Source organism: Limanda limanda, chromosome 15, assembly GCF_963576545.1.
Source record: "Limanda limanda chromosome 15, fLimLim1.1, whole genome shotgun sequence".
Lineage (NCBI taxonomy): Eukaryota > Metazoa > Chordata > Actinopteri > Pleuronectiformes > Pleuronectidae > Limanda > Limanda limanda.
The window spans coordinates 14,837,549-14,854,296 of NC_083650.1; the positions used below are offsets into that span (position 1 = coordinate 14,837,549).

General features: G+C 41.3%; 1 protein-coding gene across 1 annotated transcript; it reads right to left on the bottom strand.

Annotated features, from left to right (window-relative positions):
• Positions 1-901: 901 nt before the first annotated feature.
• On the bottom strand, positions 902-15,491 carry mertka (c-mer proto-oncogene tyrosine kinase a). Its single transcript, XM_061087211.1, has 19 exons — positions 15,251-15,491; positions 13,859-14,174; positions 13,678-13,778; positions 13,414-13,584; positions 9,643-9,729; positions 9,445-9,560; positions 9,171-9,360; positions 8,049-8,194; positions 5,499-5,634; positions 4,969-5,119; positions 4,396-4,484; positions 3,981-4,076; positions 3,801-3,881; positions 3,624-3,716; positions 3,409-3,527; positions 3,210-3,319; positions 2,942-3,101; positions 2,131-2,267; positions 902-1,682 (listed from the first exon to the last, which is right to left on the bottom strand). Exons 1-19 carry the CDS (start codon positions 15,336-15,338, stop codon positions 1,244-1,246), a joined length of 2,826 nt encoding a protein of 941 aa, XP_060943194.1. The 5' UTR covers positions 15,339-15,491; the 3' UTR covers positions 902-1,243.
• Between the last annotated feature and the right edge of the window lie 1,257 nt (positions 15,492-16,748).

The window sequence follows — 16,748 nt, forward strand, 5'->3', positions numbered from 1 at the left end:
TGGCAGGATTTCAATCACCTATTAATTGCAAAATATTTTACACTTTGTAAATTAAAATTAATTAAATATAAAAAAGAAAAAAGAAAACTTAAATTAAATGAATACATTTTTTTTTAAAAGGGCTTCTGCGCAGGATGTGCGCAGTAGGTTTCTGCGCAGAATGTGTGTTTTTTTTTAAATTTAATTTAATTCAATTTTTTTATTTAATTCAATTTTTTTTTTTTTTTTTTTTTTATATTTAATTTGAAATGGTTATGGTTCATTTTTGTTTTTAAATTAACATATTATTAAATATTGTGCAATGAATAGGTGGTTGAAGTCCCTTCAACTGGCTCATCCCTGCGGCCCACGGAGCGCATTTCTCCTCGCTGGTTCAGGGGTAAATGATGCTGGTCTTCACAGGTGACTGACCTACGCAAGCCTGTAGCCGCCCCCCTACAGGAGATTATGTGCTTGTGTGTGTGTGTGTGTGGCTGCGGCGCTTCCCGGTTCTTCCCGGCATTACGCTGCAGGTGCGAACATGGGCGAGGAAATGAGGCGGACCGCTTTTCGCGGCGCTTCTACCTCCGGTGCGTCCCGGGGTTAGAGGATGATGGTGTGAAGTTAATATATTGTTTTACATTGCATGTGTCACGTCATGATAATTCAGTCTCTTGTGCCCTCTCTGCATTTTTCTCCCTAGGCAACCGCCTATGTCGCCTGTACCAGTTTGTGCATGAATGCTGAAATATGCTTTTTTTTAAGATGACTACTTTTGTTTACAGTATATGCCAACATTTAAGCCTATATCTGTAGACTTCTACTTAAATTGTTAATAAAGTACATATATTAAAGTATCTCTTCCTTGGGAGCTTTTCACCGGCTCAAAAATAAGTTAATTAATCATCAAGTTTCAAATGAGTCAGGGAATTAGTCTTTTATATTTTCATCGTATAAGATCACTTTATAAATGCTCTGTACATTTCTATATTTACATAGCAACACAAAATTCAGCACAGTAAACAATTTCACAGTTCTGTGCATCTTAAGCTTATCGGAACATGTGCAAGAACACGTAGACAACATTCTTAACACTGACGTACAGGTCGTCCACGTAAAGCATGAAGCTGCTTAAATAACAACACTACAGAAAGTCCACACCAGGAGACGTCGAGGCTCTCCAAGTGTAATGAGGCAACATTTTTAGTGCTGAGGCCGCAAGGTGACAGTTTTATTAACGTTTTAATCTGCTGGGTACCGAATGTTAGAGCAGTAAAGACGTGTCACTTGAGCTGTGGTCAATCCCAGTGTCTCCGTTTGCTCGACTTAAAGCATCACTCGACAGAAGAGGAGTGTCCGGTGCAGCAGATCTCAGAGAAGGATCAGAGGAGATCACCACCACGTAGCGATCATCGCCCTCGTCTTCCTCGTCCTCCACGCTCCCGTGAATGTCCACGGTGACCACTGAATTTTCTGCAGCCCATTGGCTGCAGGATGGGGACGAGCTGAACACGGGATGCTCTGCAGGATGTGTGTCCCCATCGAGGTCCTCTTCAGGAAAGCTGGTGTTAATATAGATGATATCCTCCCTGCTGGAAGACTCTGGGAGCTTGTCCGTGAGCTTTTCCAACATTTCCCGCAGTTGGAGGAAGACAGGTCGGTCCAGTGGATCGGCCCTCCAGCAGCTGTACATGATCTCATACCTACACACAGGCAAATCAAGGAAATTACTAAATTTATACATCTTGATGCTTTTTTAAATACATGCATTGAATCCAACCATCGCATGTGGAGGCATTCATTTCAGTTCAAAGTCAACTTATGAACACACTTTGCAAGCTGTGTGTCATGTCTGTGCTTTCCCTGCAGATGGCAATGGTGAGCAAACATTTTTTAGACTAAGCTTGTTTGCTAGCCTGGATAAAAGTCATAAAGAACTAGAATCAGTATAGTTTTAGTTTTACTAGCCTCTTATATTGCTGTATATCAGCTGTTCATGGGCAAAACAACCTATAGGTGTGCAAGGTTAACATAAGGTTTTTCAATTTCAATCCCCATTCCTGCATTTGGGCAATACGGTTCCGCTCTACCTTTATATTCAATTTTAACTAATGCAAATTCAACTTGTAAAGTTGAAGAGTCAACACTCACAGTTCATCCAAACAGTCTGTTGGTTGTTTCAGTCTGTGTCCTTCAACAAGGTAGTCGTATATCTCATGGTTTGGGATGCCCGGGTAGGGAGTCATGCCTCGTGTAGCGATCTCCCACATGGTGATGCCAAAAGCCCACTGCAACACACAATATGAACTGTAGTTGATATTTCATCATTTGGAAAAATTTCAGCATTTGTCACCTTAAAATGTGTTGAAGGGATATGTACAAAAAATTTCAGAAAGTGTTCAGAAAGTATAATCTACTGTTGTGTAATCTGTCAATTTTAGTCCACTATAAATGTGGGAGAACTGTGAACGGGTTCAGCCTCAGTTTTTTTTCTTATGTCAAAGTTGTGAGAATAAACATATCAAGTAAATGAATTGAAGGAAACTGGTGGTTATTCACGATGTACAACGTTAAGCCACCTAAACTTCAAAATCTGGGAAAGAACGGGAAAGTTTTAGTGACAAAACGTAAGGATAAATGATGTGTGAACAACTGTCAAAACATAATCTTTACCACGCCCTTTAAAGGGAGGCTGAGTAATTAGTGTTGAGTAAATTCAGATGACAGCTCTGAGTGAATGTCAGGACTAAAAACGGCCCAAAATCTCTTACAGCACAACAGAATGTAATGATTGAAAGAGAGAGTGAAGATGAAGGATCAATTCCTTTTTGCAGCGACTATAAACAGTTCTATAAATATTCTTGTTACAGGAAGAGATTAGAATCTGATGGATTCATGTATTTTTTCACTATGACTTCAGACTGACAGTACAGAACAGACAGGAACAGATGGAAGTGCTTACCACATCACTCTTTACAGTAAAGACTCTGTCTGCCAGACTCTCCACTGCGATCCATTTCACAGGCATCTTGGCTATCCTGCCTTGCCTATAATAATCTCCACTGTAGATCTTCTTAGATAAACCAAAGTCTGCTACACACACTGTCATGTCATCACGCAGCCTAAAAGACAAACAAGGAGCAAGATAAAATCAGGTAAATTGTCCCAGAGAAGTTTCACCTTTAATCAAAACGGGGCCAATACAAAGTAATGTAGGATTTGCAACCTACATGCAATTGCGAGCCGCCAGGTCACGATGTAGAAAGTTGCGTCCGCTGAGATACTCCATACCCGAAGCAATGTCATCCATGAACTTCAGGAGTGTTTGCGTGGGCAAGAACTGTGTAAAGAAATAAATACATGAGTTAACATTATTTAGAATAATGATAAGATATTGTATAACTTATGTATTTCAGGCTAAAATCTTGCCATTGGGCTCTCTCCCAGACGTGAGCGCAGAAGGAAGCTGTGCAGATCTCCATATTTCATGAATGGCAGAATGACCATGGGCTTGGGGAAATGTCCTGATCCAACTTCCAAGCAAACAGCTACGGATGAGAAGTGAGTAAACACAGATAATGTAGGGATGTGTAAATGAAAACAGAAGAGCGCAGAGTAGTGGGGTTCGGCAGTAGCACTCCTACCGAGCAGTTTGATGACATTAGGATGGTTGAAATCCTTCATGCAGGCCGCCTCATTCAAGAACTCTTCAATCTCCCTGTGAGAGAAGCTGTCCACTGTTCGAAGAAAGACGAGAAAGTTAAATATTTACAATTCTACTTGGTTTATAGTTTAGAGATGATCGAAGAGTATCAGCTCACGTTTCATCGTCTTCACAGCTACTTTTTCCGATGTTCCGTCTGGTTGCTTCAAATGTCCCTCCACCACCGAGCCAAACTCACCTGATAAATGAAACCAAACCATTGATACTCTGCAAAGCATGCGTCATATTCACTTTTAATCTAGATATCACAGCGTGGAAAGTAATCTGTTTCGCTCACCCTCTCCAAGAATCTTCCCTATCGAGAGCAGGTTCCTAATGACCATCACGTCCTGAAGTTTGGCCTGGAGCTCATCGCTTACACCAAGATTCGCAACTGCAGAAAAGATGCGAGCGGCTTTAAACAGTGTAACATAAATATCTACATACATGTTATTCCCCCTACAGTTAAACTGTTTTCAGACATGAACTCAGGAGATGTTCAGGTCCAATACGTTCACAACAACAATAATAGCAGGACATAGGACATGATGTATAAATTCTGCAGCAGAGATCACAACTTTTTGTTTACAGCACATCAACACCAGCGTCGGCACTTATCAAAAAAAGCTTTTAAATCTCTAATCTTAGAGGAGTTTTCAGGAAAAAGACCGGACTATAGTGCATGTCTGACAGAAGCTTCAAGAAGAACATACGTGTGACTTCTATGACCGATCGATTGTAGGATCTCGAGGGTTTGTACTGGACCACAGGCTGCGGCTTTTCTCCCTCTCCACACACCTGCCTGCAGGGGGAGACAGGGAAAACAAGGAATGTTGAACAGTGAGTAAATCCTGTCACTCAAGTGTTAATGGCTCTGTAATCCCACAAAACACACAGGCTGGCATTTAACCTAAGAGTTGGTCAGAGTGAGGCAGCCCTTTGAGTTGTTTCTTTCCTGAATGGGCTGAGATACTGTTTTCCTATCTGAGCAGCAGCCTGTGACACATTCCTATCCGTATCCTGAGAGGCACCACTGACTCACACACTTCATAACAATGAATTCCACAGATTGAACAGGTGGTTGTAGGATGTTGCTCCAGCTGCAAAGTTATTACTGGTGACGAGGATCGATTAAGAGGAAACAAAGGCAGTTTATTAACACAATCCAGAAGCATGCGTTTTTTTAAGTCCTACTGAGCGCAGAAAAAGTAGGTCACAAATAACCAATCTCAGTAAAGTTAATTCAATCAACACTGTGTTTGCACAGGAGACTGAAGTCAGCATACCCAAAGCAAGAGTCGGAAGTCCTGTTGTGTGCACAGATAACTCCCCAGAGGACGAGGAGCAGGAGACAGAAGCCACACACCACTCCCAGCGCGACGTACACAGAGTCTGGGATCCCAGTGTCAGGGCTGGACGATGGGTGCACGGAGGATTCTGAGACAGAAAGAAGAAACTATAAGCTTGATCAGTTTAGATAAGGTTAGATAAACAGCATTCAACAAATGGGATATCTAAAATCCAATACTGAAGATTACATATCTAAAATATCAACAGACTAGAAGTACTGTCCAGTGGTTGTATGCCTCTGCACCATATTTCATGCCGATCCATCATAGTAAAAGCCGACGGAGAGAGACTCACACTGACATCCCTATAGCCACAGCAATAGTAGCCTTGCTAAAAATACAGTATAACGCCTCCATAGGTTCTGTATCTGTACACAGAGCAGTGTTCTAGTACAATACATCAGCGGAGGAATGTTGGAGAAGTTAACATTTCCCAGATGAGGAGATAAATCAGTCGAGCAGCTTACTGTCTTCTGGCACAAACAGCCAGACTCGTGGGCTGACCATGCCGCTCCCTGCCTGCGTGCACGCTGCCACCTCCACACTGTAGGTTGTGTTGAATTCCTGCACAGGTACAGAGGTTGTGGTAGTGTCACTGTGGATCTGAAACGACACACAACAATAGACATCAGTTCAATCCGTCCATAACTGTGTAGCTGTTAAACTCCCCAGGATGTGGAGTTGTGCACACTTCCCCTTTATCTTCTACTATATCATTTAAATGTGTCGTGATTTGATTTATCATACAAACATATTGTGAGATTATTCAGTAAATTTGAGGGGGAAATGTTAATGCTTATGTCTCCTTCTGATTTAAACGAATTAGAAACTCAATGTTGTCACTTACTGGAAAGAAACCATTTCTTGTAAAATCCCTGTGAACTGTAAACTGGGAATGTTCATATATAATGAAACCTACATAAAAAGGGAAGGACACCAACTCTCTGTAAGTTCATGTGCTGCAATGTGAGGGAGCATGTGACGGACACAGTCCTGCATTTCACAACAGTGCACGGTAGCATCTGGGTTCCTCTCCGTTACTAATGTGCTGACACGTCTGCCGGAGAAAGCTGAACCCATGATTAACGATCTGTCACGTCTGCACCATCAAACAAAGGCCAACGTGTGGTTGTGCACTCTTCCAACAAACACAATAAAAAAAACATTTTGAATCAACCTCAAATTTAAGAAAAAGATAATGGAACGACCACATAACAGTAATAATTCATGTTTCTATTTTATTCTGTCTTTTGATCTTTAAAGATTTTTTGGGAGCAGACGAATTTAAGGATTTAACAAGTCATTGCTGATATAACAACGTCTTTGTACAATAATGACATCACCTTCTGACTGGACGGCACTTTGGGATACTCTTGTGTTCATATTCTATTCACTCTGTAATGACTCAAGCCCATGTGCCAATCGAAAAACAAGGTGGGCTGCCAGTTTTCACACCATCCACTTCCTTTGACTACTACTACTGACAGGAAGGACGGGAAATGCTCTATTGTATTGGAGGCCACAAATGCAGTCACAGAGGTACGACTACGCACAGGCAGCATCATGGAATATTACCACGCACGTTTCTCATAAACAAAAGAGCTTTTTATAATACTTAACTTTGTTGCTACTTAGAAAGTGTTTGCAAAAAAAACAAAAGATCACTTCTTGGAAATTACTTTCTCTGCCTTGTTGCTCCTCGGAACGTGTGGAAAAAGTGACGTTGACAGACAATAAAGTAGTTGACCTCTGGTTCAGTGGGCAGGACAAAGACACCATCATGTATTCTCTCAGTCTTTTCATATTTGTCATACAATAGTAATTGTTATGAAAAATGTAAAGACAAAACAATTTCCTGACAACAGAAAACTCGAAAACGACATCATGAACATGAGCATTGACAACTGTTCATTTCCCTAAATATACGATATGAGGGGAAATATACCAATGTTCACTATCAATCAATCTAACTAGTTTAAGTTTTTTTAAACATGTTTTTTTGTTTGGTGTATGTATTTATAAGAACCTGGGCAGGAAAAAGAACAAAAACAGCTCTCTGTATAATTCAATATAGTTACACAACATCACTACAGCCTCCAAAAAGATGATTTCACAAAAAATGTACACTTTAACCTTCACTTCAGGACTGTTGTGTAAACATTAATAAGGGAAATTTAGAAGTTGTTACCTTCTATTTGTTGTCATAACATTATCATTGTGAGTCTCAAGTACATCCAGCACATGAGAAGCTATAATTAACATCCTGCGCTCTTGTTTTTTGTACTTCCTCCAGGGAGGTTCTGTTTTCGCTCTGTTTTTTTGTCTGTTTCTCTATCAATTTGCGGGATTACACAACAACTACAGGACAGGTTCGGGTCAGGAAAGAACCTGTTACATTTTGGTGTGGATTCAGGTCAGGAGTGGATCCAGGATTTTGTTTCGCCCACTTTCTTTAACACTTCAACATAATACGTTTTTCAACATTTTCCTTGATTTCTCAGATAATAATTCATGGACTTTGAAAAAAATAATTATCAGGCCACTTAACATGCCTGTTTTTTTATTATGTGTACTTTGGTGAAGATCCAAATAAAAATCCTGATCTAGTGAATATAAATATGGTTCTAAACAGGCACTGTTAGGCCATGGCAGAGATATGAACTCATAAAATTGTAATTTCATTCCATTCTGTAACTATCTCTTATTAAGTAGTTTTTACACAATAGATTCACAGATGACAATGTACGTACTTTATGTAATCCAGTGTTATTCTTTATAAGTATATTTTGCTTATATCAGCTTCATTGTTCACTTTTAAAACCTTATCAGAGATGCAGTTGCTGCTAATGCAAACTGAATATCTACTCTTACTGTTATGTATACAGGTAGCAAATTTGACACTGCTGTTTTGAGAAGTATAGTTGTACATATATGTTTGTAAGCATGTATATATGTATCCAAGTATGCATTTTTATTTTGTACATTGGAACTGCTCCATAAATCGGTTGCTGACTCACATTTTTCTCTTGCGTGCCGTGTCTGAGAATGACATCGTAACCGCGCAGGATGCCATTTATCTTATCATCTGGCGGAGGCTTCCACCTGATCACCAGCCACGACTCGTTCAGCTGTATGGTGAGGTTTCGGGGATAAACCGATGGCACTGAGAAAGTGACAAAAAATGCAAAACAGGTGGATTTCACAAAGACTTCAAAGGAATGCCAACCAATAAAACAAAAATGCAAAAGAGAAACTAAAATTGTTCCTCAATTGGAATCTTTGATGACAGTATGGAATGTACTTATTTCCTGGCAGAGTGAATCAAATCTTTCGACTAAAATGTCCCCTGTGATGACTCGAGGAAGGAAATTGAAAGCTGTTCCACCCAGAAAGAAATTTGTGTTTTCTCAGGGAGACCACTCCTATTTCCTATGTGACCCCCTCAGGAAAACAAAAGAGATTCAGTGGATACGACTTTCTTCTGAAGGGGATTGGCCTACAGGAGCAGAGCAGGTAGTTGTGCAACTTCCGTAAATTCCACTTATTATAGGCTGCTACTGCAGGGAGGCTTACTCTAAGAACTTTTTGCTTGGGAAAGTCGTAGGACTAATTACATAGTGTCAGCTCTCGGAAACCCAAACAGGGCTCTGCAGTAATGAGAGGGAGGCAGGAGCACAACATGGAGATTATTCTTGACAGTGAATAGATACTGATGTGACCATGAGCAAAACGATCATGGATTGATTCCCACTGATTCAACCGTGTATCTATTGTAACTGCACTCTGCAGGTTTATCTCCATTGGCCAGAGTCAGTAAATGAAGAAGTTTAGAAACACTGCTGGACTGGTCCCATTTTAGGTTGAAAACACATTTAACAGCCACTTGCTGATTGAGTCTTTTTGGTCATTTTACACCTGCATGCCTATAGTACATTAGTGGTCGTGTCATATACGTTTTCAGGGGTGTTAGTATGGTCAGGGACTAAAACTGATATGGAGCCGAAACGCTAAGGTGGACAGAGAATGCTTTTTTCAAACTAAAACATCAGATTTTAGTACCCCCCTGGCCCCACCCCTGGATCCGCCCCTGTGTATCTCAATAGTCAAAATGCTGATTTTTCCATGGTTCCTGAACACACCTCCTTCTGTGGTGTTGCTCTGGATCCACATGCTGACAGGAGACACTCCAACCTCATTGCTGCAGGACACACTCATGTTGTACGGCGTCAAAGCCTGTAGCCCAGGGATTTCAGACTGGAATGGCGGCACTGTGACGTTCACCAACCTGGTGGTCATCACCTCCCCCTTCCGCCGACTCACCTCTTTAACCTTTAGACAAAGCAAAGAACACGAGGATCAGTGGGAGAACATAAAAAAAAATGGCTGCGATGCTTGTGCAGATGTGGGACTTACCCTGATGTGGCATTTGGTGAGCGGAGAGTAACCATCGTGACCAGGGCTCCAGCTCAACAGCAACTTATTGGACCGGATTTCCAACACAGTCACATTATAGACAGGACTGGGAAGCTCTACAAAGCAAAATGAAAAGCCTTATTTATAAAGAGAGATCAGCTTGGGATGTGTAAAAGCCTCGTGAGGAGAAGGTTTTACCTTTAATGTGGATATTGGCTTCTCTGGAGGTGGTGACGCCCTTGTCGTTGTGAGCTTCACAGCTGAACTGAGTGTACTTGTCCACACCTGCAATGGACACATGGGAGAGGACAATGCAGACCTTCAATGTTGTTTCAATTCGGAAAACAACTAATTCTCAAGGTCGCGATAGCACTAAATGTTTTGGCAGATCAACCTTCACGTCAGCTGTTATTTTACATTTCACACTGCGGAGAAAAAGTCAGGAAGACACAATCTTCTGCGGCTCCGCATTTGGTACAATCTCACCAACAAAAAGTGCTATGTCAGCCGCAACAGCAAAGCGGGACATGGGATGACTCATTTCTTCATTTTACCTCAACAGCTCACACAGCACAGGCTAATATACAGTGAGCTCAAACTGAGTCCTGCAGTGTGTGATGTACCGTCATAACAATCCTTTTTTTGCACCCTTCTCTTTCCGTGGACACACAATTCCCGTCTTTCAGCGGCCACAGATCTGCCCAGTTAGGAGAGGACTGGGACAGCTGCTGAATAATGTCCCTTTTGTGCTCTGTTTTCTAGTGTCTCTCTCTCGGAAAAACCTTTCCACAAAGCTAAACACAGCGCAGCCTGAGAGATAGGACGGGAACCGAAGTTGTTTTACTTACGTTCTGCAGAATAACAAATTCTCATAAGTTTGATACCACTAGTATCCTTAGTTTGCCTTCCTCTGGTCGGGTGCGCTTTTAACTCCAGACAATTAACTTTTGTCTGTTTGTAAAAAGTTTGAGCCTTTAGAAAACTCATCAGATTGAATCAATTATTAGAATTTGGTTGATAAATATGAATATATTTTTCCAGTTCTGACGAATCTAAATCCGCCAAACTGTGAACATGCACTGACCACACACAGTAGCCTATTTCAAATAGCAAGGCAAACAGATGGCTGGGTCTCAGTGGGAACTGAGCAGGTTTGTCACTCGTCCCAAATGAAAGCTGCCTTTCTTATGTAATTTAAACAAACAGCAAAGGCACATGAGGAAAACTGGCAGTGAGTTTTGACGACTCTCCTCCCCAAAACGGATTGCGACATTGCTGCATATAGCTTGTTGTTTCCTTTTTGTGGCTGTGCCATGCACGCATTATTGATTCCTGTGGTGGCGGGTTTTCATCACAGTGTTGGCGAACGCTTTTCCAATAACACTGTGCAGCATAACGCGCTGCCCACTTCCTGATGTGGTCTCAATCTCATGGCTCATTAAAGACACAAATTCTTTTGAAGTTATACATATTATTTGGAAAAGAGAAAATGACAAAGTTCAAGATCTACCATTTCTGCTTAAACGATACTTTGCAAATATCAACAAAATACAACAACGATAGAGAAAAATAAATTAAATAGAATTAAAATTATATTGATGGGTCTGCCTCTCATATGCAAACGATGGATGGGTTCAGTAAATGCAGAGTAGCGAACAAGCTGGAACAACCAAATGTATAATGTGGACGTCCTGCAGCGTAGATCCAGCAGTCTGTAATTATCAGGTTGTGGAGGGCTCCAGCTCACTCGGCTGCCTGGCATGTCTATCTTAGTTTTCCATTTATATTTTTGGCCAGTAAATATAGTCACAGTTTACTCCGTCACGTTACAACTCGGCCTACGACGTCCTCCTTTTTCTCCATCTGTGTTTTTTGTTTGGATTTTCAATAGTGAAGTGCCAAACCTGCGTTCACCTCCACATCTGTCTTCCAGAGACAAACTTGAAATTTGAAGCTATATGCCCGATAAATGCATGAATCCTTAAAAAAAGCCAACAGTCCGCTAACACAACAAAAGCACCAATAATATTGTGGTTTTCAGCCTTAATAGAATAAAAGGGCCCTAGACTCATAGTATGCATGAGACGAGTAATATGCAGCAGAGTGGGTTTACACGGTTTTATTGTGCCAATGTTTGGTGGCGCTCAGAGCTCTGGTAGCCTGCAGGATGCCAGCCTCTGTGCGCAGGCCCCTCCCTGTTGGCCAGTGGGCCGTTCAGTGAATGGGGTCTTTGTCCGTGGGGTCAACCCCCGAACAGGCTCACTGTACAGCCTTCCATCTTCACGCCAGGCCCAGGTCCTTGCACATGCAGGACCAAAGCAGATTTCTGAACCTTTACCCTGTTGGCTTTGGGCTCTGCCACCACTAAAGGACTACAGCAGCAGCGCTTGTAGCATGCGGCGGGCTGAAGATGAAGGGTTAGAGTGCAGAGAGCAGGAGGGTAACTCTTCTAATAACAAATGTTTGCTTTCAAGAAGGGGCCATGAAGGGGGAGTTCACTTAAAAACAACATTTTGGTAACTTTGCTTCAACTTATTCAAAGGTTAACGATATATCATTTCAAGAAAATGCCATGTTCACTTTAGAGTACTTTTTCTTGCAGTATATTCAGTGTTTCAAGTGATTTTGGGGACCCCAGGAAAGAAGGACCAGGGGGTTCTAAATCAGACCAAATCCAACCACTCATTCTAGTCTACAAAAAGCTTTTGACAGAGAGTTATGCACTCACTGATAAATATCAGTCACATAAACATGCTGATATTTTCCTTATCTATGAATTATTCTTTGAGAAATGAGTAATGTTAAAAGAGAAAAAAATCCGGATTTGCACAGAAATGTAATGTGTTCTCCCGTAACCCAATCCTTCCATCAAATTCCAATGTAATCTGTCCAGTATATATTGTGTAATCCTGCTAACAAACAAACAAACACTTTTTTCCCACGTATCACATAAAATAATCACTGACAGTGGGTGAATGACCTCTGTTAACCATTCAGCGGTTAAGCAGGAGGCCTCCCTGACAATGGTGAAAAATGCTACTGCAGTAACCACGGTACAGACGCTGAGGCAGCAGAGCCGAGGCAGAATAGAAACCACCAACGGAGCTGAGTAAGACCACCTCCGAGCTTTGTCACCACTATCAAAGAGCCAGACGTCGCTTAATCTCTGCTGATAAAAGTCTCTGCATTCAAGTACGGAGGAACCAAAGAGAAAGCGCTTAATTGGTTAATAAGCTGCAGAACTGAGTCATTTCCACTACAACATTTTATACAACACAGTTCCTCTAGTAAAAAGGTTCTTCCTCCGACAAATATAAAGTTCAATCAAAAAGAACTTTCACAGATGGATAACACTTTAATGGAACTCTTCTTTTTTAACTCTGCCATGGACAGATTATCAAGAAACTAAGTGGAAGGTCGGGTGCACGTCAGGGAAGAACACGTTCAATTAAGGTGTAGATCCACATTGGGTGGAAATCCAGAGGTAATGAAATGCCCTGCTGGCGGTCCGAAAATATCACATTCACAGGGATGTGAGGTCGTGTGACCTTGTGCTTTAGACCTTTGACCACCAAAATGTAATCAGTTCATCCTTGAGATATCCTGTTCACTGGAGTGGGACGGACAGATGGATGACCCTGAAAACATAATGCTCGGAGCAGCACGGAGGCAAACCCACCAACAAGCAAACAGACAGCGGTGTCATCCTGATCTTTGAATTACTATTTTCTACAGAGGTCCTCACTAACTCAGGAGGAACAGGAAACAAGAGGGAAGCACTGAACAATGCAGAAAGGAAATAAGGACTTCATCGACTATGTTAAGCACGTGATGTCCAAAATAAGAATAAAGTTGTAAGAGGGGCTCGACAACAATACCGACTGTGAAAACCGAAACTTTCCCACACAATGAGATAACCTGTGTGAGAGAGATGAGGAAAGGTGGACTGTGTGGTTGTTGGTGTCTCACCTGACACAGTGTAGCTGATGGATGAGTTATGAAAGTCACCATCAGGTTTTCCATCACGGAGCCAGAGGATCCGAACAGGGTCCGGGGGTCCCACTGCCTCACACGACAGCGTGAACGGCGCGTCTCTTGTTATGTTCCTGTCCTCGGGTTGATGAATAAATGTCGGTAGACCTGCGGACAGATGTCGGCTGGTTAAAGCATCAGAAAAGAATGAGGGAGAAGAAGAAGCTCCTAACGATGGCGTCTCCTCATGTTAAAACTCACCAATCACCTCCACGACGATTGGCTGAGACTCCACCAGCGTGCTGCCGATGCTCAGCCGGCAGCGATACGCCCCAGCATCCGTTCTCTGCACATGTTTGATGCTGTAACACAGAACACATCGTTCTATAAACACAGCCTTACATATACATGCACAAAAATGTAACCATCAGGCTTCTTGTACCTGACAGTGGAGAGGAGAGTCGTGACCCCATCTGTGACAGTCTGGAGCTCGTTGATCACCACCTGAGCGTTTGCTGCCAGGTCCTGGCCGTTCCTCACCCAGTAGATGGTGGGCTCCACCCGGGCGTCAGGGATGTTGATGGAGCAGTTGAACTTGGATTCGTGGCCCTCTGACAGCTGGATGGAGCGGATGGTGGGTTTGAAATGCAGCTGTCGGAGCTGATCAGGGCTCAGATATAACCTGGAAACTCTGCCTGCTATCACAACAGGCTCGGAGGTCCTGATTGGTCGGTGAACCTGGTTCCTAGAATGCTGAGCTGTATGTAGAGGAGGACGTTAGGTTTTATTATAATAACATCGCATAACAAGAATAAATGAGAAGAAAATGAGGGGTTCTTTCAAAGTAAGAGAAAAGGAAAATCATAAAATAACTTTAAAAATATACAAAACAAATCCATTAATTGCAAACAACATATATGCCTTTAAAATATTATAAAAAATATGTAATCAAATTAATATCATATAAGAATCAAGTGGGTACACTAGCCACACTAATATAGTCTTTTTAATTTTACAGTAAGAGTGCCTTGGTTTATTAATTTGTTTGCCTCAAGGGATTTTTTTTACACAAATATGTCCAAACAGATTAGCTTGTTTTTTGTTGCCTTTCTGAGGATCAAAGATTTCACATCCAAAGTGTGGAGGGGTTCATGACTGAAAATTAAGGAAACTATACTAAGTAGCATTCAAAGATCATGAGTATGGTCCGTTACATCAGATTTAGACCTTAAACTTGTTATTTTCATTTAGCAATTATTCTGTCGAAAAAATAGGGTATATTATTGTTAAATGAATTTGTATTTTATGTATCCATTAATTTTATTTGTTAATATTATAAAAATCTGAGAAAAGCAAATTCTTACATTTGAGAACCTGGAACTAGTTGATTTCTAGTAAATTCATACTAAAAATAACTTAAATGCTACCTTGTTATCAAATACGATGTATTCATTTTCTGTGGTTCACCAATTAATAAAATAATTGAATAATTAAATCAAAAAGACAATCTGTGAGATTATGCCACAAAATAAAAAACAGTCCACTGAATGATTGTAAAATGTTCACCATTTGTCACCACTGCTGTCTGCAAGTGAACGCATCACATTTTATAACTGTCATTACAAAGAAGTTACCGTAACATACACGTCAGGACTTATTTGGTTTTTCAGATGTTTATGTTTAAGACTTTCTGCCAATGAATCGTATATAATTTCAAAGAGATCTGTTCCAGCTGCAGAGATCTTCTCCCTGCTGCTACTGAAACTCGCGTAAAGACTTGAAATCTCACACAAAATAACAAATATTCAACCCCTGTAAAAAACAAACAACTGACCGCAGGCAGGAGTCCACAGGAGAATGGCAACTATGGTCGACGTAGAGAGAAAAAGTCCAAACCAGCCTTGAGTTGGATTCTGTGCCATGACCCGAGCTGAGCTGAGCTGACCCGAGCTCTGGCGCGCAACCGTCTCCAAACGTGCACTGCGTTCTTTTAAATTCCCAGCGGATCAAACTGTGATGCAGCCTGAAAACTGACCGACATCACGCACTGTGGAGGCTTCTGTACGGAGAGTTGTTGACCCACGATCCATTTCAGCGGGAGAGGAGGGAGGGGGTAAAGTTTAAAGCCCACCTTTCCCGACGCGTCAGGGTTCCATGGAGGAGGCGGGACTCAAAGTGTGGAATGCGGTGAAAGACTAAAGGAACCCACAAAAACACTGCAGTAAAATAACAGCTGCGCACATTCAACACAACTCACAGCTTCACTTGACTTTATGTGTTTTCATCGTCTTAACTTTCTTTTTGTTCTATCTTTGAAACAGAGGAAACCCTACGACACAAATACGATCTTATAAAAAGCGTCACGCACAAACATGGAGCCTACTGACACATATAATTATTGTTTTCTTTTTTTTATTATTTCAAAATACCATTCAGGAGAAATACCAATCCCATGCAGCAGAGTAAATCTGTGCAATCCCGCCACCACGTGGTTGAGTTTGGTTTGAGCGTTGCCATAGTGATCATGGCCAAAATCTGAACAAAACAAACATTTTATTTGACATAAATTAATAACTGGTCTGAGATTAAATTACCTTAATTTGACTATTTAGTATTTTATGTTTAAAGAAATTTGCTCGATGCAAGGGAACAGCTCTTTTAGTTTGTCTTATTGTATTGTTGTGTATGTGCATGCATGTCAGTGCATGTCTGTATATTGTCTTCTTCTACTTGCCCTAAAACAAATTGCCTTACCAGTATTTATTAAGGTTGTATTGTATTGTAACCAACGTTCATGGAACCCTTAGGTTTCCACTTTATACCCACTAAGAGGTGATGGAGACGATCAATCAGAAAATGTCTGTTTCTCACCACTATAGGTCCATCTAGTGGCTGCTCTGGAGCTTTCGTCTGTTTATTAATGTCCACCTTTCTTTTGTTCACAGCACACATTTAGACACGTGATAAGCATGAAAGCCTAGGATTAAAGCCATTGATCTGCATTCCATTTAAACTTACCAGTTCCAGGGCCCACTGGGATACTTAAATTAACAGATTCATCATCAATGTTATCAGTTGGACCTGTGCAACCACTCCCACAGCATAGGTACCAGAGCTTTTACTAAGTAAGCTAATGATACATTTTATTATCAAAAGAAAAACACATCCAACAGTCCCAACATGATAAATGACCAGCAACTTTTGCATTAAATCCACTATGAATTGTTTATCGTCAGTCTCTCTTGTCATTTTACCCCATTATCAATCAAAATCAGTCATATGCTGTATGTCTCTTGTTGCCTTGCTGGTTATAGGTGAGCTCGCCCTTCTCT